The sequence below is a fragment of the Oryzias latipes genome, chromosome 3 (assembly GCF_053564925.1).
Source record: "Oryzias latipes strain Hd-rR chromosome 3, Olatipes_Hd-rR_3.1".
NCBI classification, from domain to species: Eukaryota; Metazoa; Chordata; class Actinopteri; order Beloniformes; family Adrianichthyidae; genus Oryzias; species Oryzias latipes.
The window spans coordinates 35093075-35102337 of record NC_136239.1 but is presented as its reverse complement, the minus strand read 5'-3'; the positions used below and the strand labels follow the sequence as shown (position 1 = coordinate 35102337).

General features: G+C 40.5%; 1 protein-coding gene across 1 annotated transcript; it reads left to right on the top strand.

Moving 5' to 3' along the window:
* Positions 1-6010: 6010 nt before the first annotated feature.
* Positions 6011-9155, top strand: cyp1a (cytochrome P450, family 1, subfamily A). The gene is given in 7 exon segments (NM_001105087.1): positions 6011-6121; positions 6325-7195; positions 7302-7428; positions 7515-7604; positions 7783-7906; positions 8005-8091; positions 8235-9155. Coding segments are annotated over 6 exon segments (1566 nt in total). The 5' UTR covers positions 6011-6121; positions 6325-6355; the 3' UTR covers positions 8533-9155.
* The last annotated feature ends 108 nt before the right edge of the window (positions 9156-9263 follow it).

Sequence of the window (9263 nt, the reverse complement as noted above, 5' to 3'; positions counted from 1 at the left end):
TTCAGATTGCACCACTATTGTGTTGTGTTTTCTTTCACATTTTTTAAGTTGGGAAAATTCCCATGGATACTAACTTGAAAAAAACAAAGCACCAGTTCACCTAGGTGCACAGAAAATAAAAATTAACGTATTTAAAATAACATGTTCTGATTTAGACACAAGGAAATCAGAATGCTGTGCTTCACCACAGATTAACGAGGGGAAAAACAGTCCTGTAATCAGCTAGAAGTTGTAAATCATGGGCTTAATCACAATTACCTGCAAACAATAAAATACACCTTCATAAATTTGTTAGGTGAAGCTTCGGGGAGCAGGAGATTAAAGTAGAGGACATGGTTGGAAAGCAAGGCATTCCTTATCTGTTCTTCTGCACAATGAACATGCATAAGGTCACAGGCAACATTCATGTGAGGTGTCATGACCGGCTCCCAAATAATCCTATTACATTTGCTCAATAGGGCACACGCAAGGCCAAGCCACTGTTCAGCAACACTGGCCGAGTTGGAGCAATCACTCTCATAAGCAAACCTGTTGTTGCAGATGCATCACTGAAAGTTTTAGTTATGGTTGGCGTAATGCAATGTTTTCATATGGACTTCTTTTTGTCCATAACTCTGTTTGAAGCATTCTCATATATGGAGCAAGCTGTTCTCCAAGGTGAATAATCAGAAATCAGTGCATTTGCTTTTCACTTTATCACTTTTAAATGTTAACTTTTTAAAAGGGCCATGCTATTCTTAAGCCTTTTCATAGTAAATAATATCCAGGAATATGATGATATTACTTATTTTCCTGAGATCTTTTCCAACCCGGTTTAGGTACCATAACCGTTCGGCTTGCAACCACCGTTCGGGGTCCTCCGACTAGTGCTGACGTCACATTATGTGATTGGCTGTCCGTTGGTCCGATGACGTGTCAGATAGTGATTGGTCTGGAGAACTTACAATACCACCATAGAAGAAGATATTATGAAGTCCGTTGTAAACAAATTATCTTCTAAACGTGCTATTAATATTATTAGGATTATTATTAAGTGCATCCCTGCCGAACAGACTGCGGTCCGAACCGTTCTCCAGACCACACACTATAAGAAAGCACCTTGCCTACCTGCAAACACGAAGCTACGAGACTCCAGACTCCTAGCGGCTGGGTAGCTCAGTTGGTACGCTGAGAGGCTACCATGCAGGAATCCAGGGTTTGATTCCTGGGGCAATTACCATTACCATAATGGTGAGCAATTAACATCACCCAGTGAGAGCCCTTAGGCAAGACCCTTAACGCTACATAGCGCAGTTTGGCTGTTCACCGCTCCCCCAGGGGATGGGTTAAATGCGGAGAAGAATTTCCCCATTGTGGGATAAATTAATAAAGTGGATGAAAAGATTAGAGCCCGAGCAGATCTCGACACTAGGTAGTTTGTACAAGTGGGGTTACTGTAGTGTGACGTTATCCTCAGTCGAAAGGACCCTGAACGGTTACTGCAGGCCGAATGGTTGTGGTACCTACACCGGAAGTAAGACGACTCGATCTCTGAGGCTCCACCTATCGCTCCGTGTGGGGGGCCGCCCATTTCATGATGTCAACCTACGGTCGGCCTCGGCAGCGTGTCAGCGTCTTGCACACGAAAACAAGCAACATTCTAACTTTTGCAAAGATCGATGTGAATATTGTCTATATAAAAGGACGGCGTTTTAGCCGATCACAGCCAGCTGTGACACATTAAACACCTTTCGACCACAGAGAAATAAAAGAACCCCTTTAATTTGTTAAAGCGAAGGTGGTTAGACACTCAACACTTCAAAAGCACTTTTGAAGAAAGTGTGAAAAACATTTTCACGTGGCACTTTTTACTGTTTGATTTTCACATTTCAAAAGAAGGCTCCAAACATGAAACAGGGATTTTTCTTTTTTGGATAAACATCTTATAACTTTATGACTTCCAGGGAGGTGCCATTCATTCTGAGGCTAAATCATAAAAAACCTCCACAAAGGAAAAAAACTTTCTGACAGCACTGGTATGCAAGGCGAGACACTCACACAGGCAGGCAGAGGTACACACCTGCTCTTAAGGTGTGTGTGTGTACGGCAGCCGTTGCGTGAGAAGAGCCTAACAACCTTTACAGTCATTACACCTGCTTTTATGTCCAAGAATTCTTTAAGAGGTGCACGGCCGTGGGCAAAACCTTTCCCACATGTTTTTTGTTTTGCTGTGTGAAATGGACACAGGCAGACTCACACCTCAGGGCGAGTGTCCAGCTGCTGATAAGACCTGCTCCGGCTTTCCGTGTGCTAAAGCCTGCTTTGGATCTGCACAGTAGTACAACCGATCACTTTCTGTAAAGTCCCAATCCTTCTAATCTTTTAAAGAATTCAAAAACTACTTCAACAGAAAATGTCATGCCCCGAACCTCCAACTTCCAACTAGGTAGTTGTTAATATCCCAGTTCAGCCTCATTAGTTCTTTACATGTTCGTCTTTTTCACCGAAAACCAGCTGTTAGTCGGGTTTCATAATGTCAGAACTCAGGCTAGAAAATACAAACATATATGAACAAATGGAAACAACAAAGTGGAAGATTTGCGTCTTTTGTGTGTTATTTTCTTGGATGGTGCTCATCTTCTCTGCAGAGCCTGAGAGCTCAAAGCGAGGTTCCACTATGAGCAGAAAGTGACCTTAAAGAACCACTCCAATGAAAATCATGTTTTGGGTGTTTTTAACATGTTCTTGAGGCATTTTGTGTGATGATGGAAGACATATATAAAGAAAATTAAGCTTTAAATTGTGTTGTGTCTGAGTATTTGTTTATTCAAATCATTTGGAATTAGGAGCAGACAGGAACTGCAGTTGGAAAAAGCTTGTAGCTGTGATGTAGGTGCCACAGTCAGCGAGCCACAAGCTTAAATTCCGCTCCATTCCGATGCATCCACTTGCAGACAAATTGATCCGTGTGCATCCTTGTTTTCCTTGTCTGATCTGGCATCTGGCTCAAAACTTTACAGCTGGATAGCTCCAATATTACTCGCCATTTTCGTTGCACCGGTAATGTCAGGTTGGTGTGTGAGGGGCTGTAAGCTAGTGGGAGAGTGTGCAAACAAATGGATGTTGGGAAGCAAAGCAGGGCTAACTTTATGCCAACAGTCCTTCCCACAACTCAGAGGCAAAGTTCTTATGAACTCCTGCTGCTCTGCAGAAACTTTGTCCTAGAAAATGACACAGGTTTTTTTTTTTTTTACCTTTAATTTTTGGCTTAAAACGGCATAATTATATTAAAAAAAGACCACTCCAAACGGGTTTGAAATAGATCTAAAAATGATTGGAGTGGGACTTTACAGGCTTTTATACTGTAAAGTCATATACTAACACTTTAAGAAGGGTACTGTTTCAGAGTTATTGTAACATAACAATTGCTGTCATTTTGCAACAAAAAAATCACATAACATTGTGATTTGTGTGATTTAAACTGAAGTTTCAAGTAATTGTGTTATCCGAAACTGTCATTTTTTATTTAGAATAAAATGTCATCTCTAAAGAGGTGACACAGAAAAGTTCATAAGTGTTTTGACCTCTTGAACTTTTGTCCCATCAACCCCTTGTTGCCATCCTTGCCCAGTGACACAAAGATTGACACTTTTCCAGTTTCCGTGACTTATTGTATCCCGGTCCGGGCTCTCGTCTGTGTGGTCATTAAATCCGGCCTTCGAGAGTTGTATGACTACAATGAGTGGAGCCTGAGTGGCAGATTGCATGACTCCAAAGCCCCAAGATCCTCACATTCAAAGAATCTATAGCGCGCAAATATGTGCACCTCCGTGCAGGCTGTGGGTGGGGGGGTTGCCTCGCGTCTGACGCTCTTTGTTCTGCAGGTTTAAAGCCCTTGTGTCTTTTCCAGAGGCTGTTGCCTTCGCGTGACTTGACCAAGCAGATTTAGGATTGTCCAGAAGACCGAGACCCTCCCCTCAGACCGGCGGCTCCGCTTCTCACGCAACCTGCAGGCAACAGAGGTGCAGCGCCACGGCGCGCAGATCAGGAGTCCCTGAGGAGCCGACTCCATCCCAGAGGAGCGCCAGGGGCTGCACGAGACACCAACGCACACAGAAAAAAGGAAAAATTTAGAATAAAAAAGCTAGACATTATAATTGAATTGTCTTTTATTATAACCCAAATGGACATTAGCTTGATATTATTATATCATTCTTGTTATTATTACTTGTTACGTTTTTAACTTTGTTGAAAAACACATTTTTGATTTAAATCTTTCGAAATTACATACATTTTTGGATAAAGTTTTATACAAAGCATTTTCTTCAGATTGAATTAAAAGTAAAACTAAAGTGCCTGATGGAGTATGTGCGCCTCTCGTGGCGCCTGTTTCATTTTAATTCCAAATTGAGTTTTTTATTCTTTGAAAGCTGTTTCTTTTTGAGTCCTTCTGAATAATCGGATTATAAAAGTCAGATTTTATCCAGATTCACTCAGTTTCCGGCCTTTATCTGAATCAAATCACAATTCCTCACAAGTGACACAAGTGTTAATTTATTCTCAATCAAAACAGTTTATTATATTTTGAATCTTAAATGAAAAATCCAAATAATCAAAATCTGATTTAAAAAAAAGTTTCCAAACACATATATCTATAATTGTCAGACCCGCAGCTCGAACGCAAGCTTCACCTCAAGGAATCAAACCACAGACTGATGTTTTATAGCCATGGAACCACAGTGGCTGCTTTCCTGTGAAACTTGCCTGAGCGCGAGCTACTGAAGACGTTCAGAACAAGAGTAACGTAGTAAGATTTGATTTGAGTAACTCTTTGAGGCAAAATGCTCTCTTCAGATTATTCACTAAATTTCATACTTTTAACTTTATTTTTAAATAAATTTGTTTTGAAAGCCCAGAAACTCTAAAAACAGACTCAGTTGCAGCTTAAATTTGTATTGAAACAAAATGATTTAAAGCCAGGTTAAAAACTCAACGTTCAGTTTATTAATACTAAAGTATTTAGCCTATTCCACACGTTACTTTATTTACTTTTAGAGTAATTGTTATTTTTTTATTACTACTTGTTAAATGTTTTTGTAAAGTAACTTATGTTGTGTCCGTCTCTGTGTCCAAATGTGCATTTTGGTTAAGAAATAAACAGTAAAAGTAAACGTTTTGTTGTTCTAATCCCCGTAGGTTGTCAATAATCTCAATCTGTTAGGTGTATACTGAGATTAGCTCTGTTTAGAGGGTGGATGAAAGGAGGACAATGACAGCAGGATCTGCGCCGCTGCGCCGCTGCGCCTCACGTCCCTCTCCTCCTCCCCACGCAGCATCCTCCTCCTCAAAGGGGAGGTGAAACTTTGATCACCGCGCTCTCACGCAACTTGTCAATCTTTAACTCCACTGGAGCACGCACAGGTTAAAATAAAGTCACGCAGTGTGATCTAATTTTTTTTTCAGTAGCCCACAACTGGGGCGCACGTGCAGCTGTTGGCAAATTTCAGCCTGACCCCAGAACATTTTTAAATGCTAATGAATATGTATGTTATATCTCCGTGTCTGACACTGAAATAATGCTTCATTTGAATCTCATTTAACCTTGGATTTTTATGTGACAAAACTTTGCGCCGTTATCAATGAACAGATCAGACTGGGTTGATTGAGTCAGCAAATACTCTCTCGTGCGCGCATGCGTGCAAAAAAAAAGATGGATATGGAATAGACGTGATATTGATTCCACTAACATGCAAACTGCACACAAGTGGATATAACTTTCACATAATCGATCATTTTGGTCATACATTTTACTTTAAGCAACATAAAGGACGGCGTTGAAGAACAGAAGATCCGAGACTGTGATTGCGTAATGTTCTATTAGATAGTGTACACCGGTGCACGCACTTCTCCGCTCCACACTTCATTCACAACCACACGGAGGGGGGAGGGAAAGGGAGGGGCGGTGATATCACCAGCCGCAGCCTATCAAGCTGCAGAGCGCACTATAAAGTAAGAGTCCACGCTCAGTTTTAAAGACATCAAGAGTGGTAATTCTAACTATCACTCAAGTCAGCAGGCTTACCCTTTTTGTTTAATTTTGGCAAGCTCCTCTGAGGTTTTCTTCTTTCCTTTCTCAACTAAGGTAAGCTTTACAGAAGCAAAAGCTAACAATTTCTCTGAGTTTAGATCAAATAATTATTTCTGCAAGGTTGAATTTGTAGAGGGATGTGGACAATGCAGATGTTGCTAAGTCAGAACTACGCTAGAGCCCCAATACACTGTTATCACTTTCTGTTCAAAGTGTTTTCAGTGATCTAATTTACCCGTGTTTTTTTTATTTTTTAGGTCAATTAGTCGAGCAAAAAAGGCTGTCATCATGGCATTAATGGTACTGCCATTCATCGGTCCTCTGTCAGTACTTGAGGGTTTGATTGCTCTGACTACAGTGTGTGTGGTCTATCTACTCCTCAAGCATTTTAACAAAGAGATCCCTGGAGGCCTTCGTCAGCTGCCGGGCCCCACACCACTCCCCATCATTGGGAATCTACTGGAGCTGGGTAGCAAACCCTACCTGAGCCTCACCGAAATGAGCAAGCGATTTGGAGATGTGTTTCAAATCCAGATCGGCATGCGTCCTGTCGTCGTTTTGAGTGGTAATGAAACGGTGAGACAGGCTCTCATCAAACAAGGAGATGACTTTTCTGGCAGGCCCGACTTGTATAGCTTCCAGTTTATCAATGACGGCAAGAGTTTGGCTTTCAGCACAGACCAAGCAGGGGTTTGGCGGGCTCGCAGAAAGTTGGCCTACAGTGCATTGCGCTCTTTCTCAAGCCTAGAGGGCAGCAATGCAGAATACTCATGCATGCTGGAGGAACACATCTGCAAAGAGACAGAGCACCTGGTCAAAGAGATAGAAAAAGTAATGAAGACAGAAGGCAAATTTGACCCCTATCGATACATTGTTGTGTCTGTGGCCAATGTTATCTGTGGCATGTGCTTTGGACGACGCTATGACCACCATGACCAGGAGCTGGTAGGCCTGGTAAACCTCAGTGAAGATTTTGTCCAAGTGACGGGCAGCGGCAACCCTGCAGACTTCATCCCTGCCCTGCGGTATCTACCCAGCAAAGCAATGAAAAAGTTTGTTGAAATCAACAACCGCTTCCAGTGTTTTGTTCAAAAGATCGTCAATGAGCATTATGCCACGTATGATAAGGTAAGAATAAATTCTGCTATTTATGAAAAATGATTCAATTCCTCTTGGCATCGTCAGATCTGTGCACGCTCACAAATATTAAGATTTCCTAATGATTTGCTTCCAGGACAACATCCGTGACATTACAGACTCCCTTATTGATCACTGTGAAGACAGGAAGCTAGATGAAAATTCCAACATCCAGATGTCGGATGAAAAAGTAGTCGGCATCGTCAATGATCTCTTTGGAGCAGGTATGTTGAATTTCTATTGAGTCATGGTTCATAAGTGAAGATATTTTTTGGGAACGGTCCGCTCACAGTTTTTTATTGTCTTATAGGTTTTGACACAATCTCTACTGCTCTGTCCTGGGCAGTGGGGTATTTGGTGGCCTACCCAGACATAGAAAAGAGACTTTTTGAAGAAATAAGTAAGTGCTCCTTTTTATCATATAAAACTTAAAGCAAAAACATACAAAACAGCAGTATAAAATTGATCAAGTTTGTGCAAAGATAGGTTATTTTTGGTTATTAAATGTGGGAATGCTAAATCCCAAATTACTAGGCAATCATCCGGATTCAATGGTTAATTTCTCGTCTCATTTGTAGAGGAAAACATCGGCCTGAATCGAAATCCTACCATATCTGACAGAAGCAACTTGCCTTTAACGGAGGCCTTTATCTTGGAGATCTTTCGCCATTCTTCATTTCTCCCTTTCACAATTCCACACTGGTGAGTTTGATCTATTTGACATGCAGCAAAGTGTAAAATACATATCTATTTTTTTAATTATTTAAATTATTGTCTCTTGACTCTTTTGTAAACTTTAGCACAACAAGGGACACATCTCTGAATGGTTACTATATTCCCAAAGACACGTGTGTCTTTATCAACCAGTGGCAAATAAACCATGACCCGTAAGTGATATTTTGAAGATTTTTTTTTTTTTACAGTGATTGATTTATTGGTTGAATGATTGACTTGAACTGGGGAAAAGGAATCGATTAAAAATACACTTTATTGTTTTATTTATTTAAATTCTTTTATCTACATTTCTCAGGAAACTGTGGCAGGATCCATCATCCTTTAACCCAGATCGTTTCCTGAGTGAAGATGGAAGTGAGGTTAATCGGCTAGACGGAGAGAAAGTGATGGTTTTTGGTCTGGGAAAGCGGCGTTGCATTGGGGAGGTCATAGCACGAAATGAAGTTTTCCTCTTTTTGGCGATCATGATTCAGAAATTGTGCTTTGAGGAGATGCCAGGAGAGCCTTTGGACTTGACCCCAGAGTACGGGCTCACAATGAAGCACAAGCGCTGCAACGTAAGAGCATCACTGAGGCTAAAGGATGGACACTGAAGCTGCTCATAATCCAGCATTTATGACTTTGAAGTCAGCACATGTTGACTGTGACACTTTAGGAAAAAGCCACCATAATCTGTGTCAGATTCGATGGCATTACAGGCATTGATGCAAAAAAAGTTGTAAAACATTGCTCAATGAAACTGGTAAGAAGTGTCTAGAAATGTGTCAATTCGTGTGGTTTGGGTCAATCAACAGTCTTGGGTCAATCAACTGATGCTTTGAAGGCACCCAAAAGGAGAAAAAAGAAACAGAACAACTCAAAGCAAAGCTTGTTCAGTTTGGGGACAAAACATACAAATTGCTATTAACAGCACTGCAGCCTATTGGCTATTTGTCTGTAAAGACTCTGAAGTAAACAGATATTACGAGTAAGCTAGTTTTTATCTTTTATTATGTTGTAGATATCAACACTGAAGCTACATTTTTATCCCAAAATGTGATTTTTGTTTTTTGTCTGTCAAGATCACTATTTTAAATGACTGGTTTGTGTATGATGTACTTGCTGTATTTTGCTTTTGAATACTTTTCTATACCAAAACATGATTTACCAGGGCATTTTAAATGGCAGTTGTATGTTTTAAAGGGCTATAAAATAAACTTGTCTAACGTGTCACTTATAGAGCTTTTATTATGTTTTTTTAACAACTGAAATAAAAGAAAATGCTGTAATGAAAATTAAATTGTGTGAGTGAGTTGAGCAAAAAAAAAAAAAAGTTGAGCAAAAC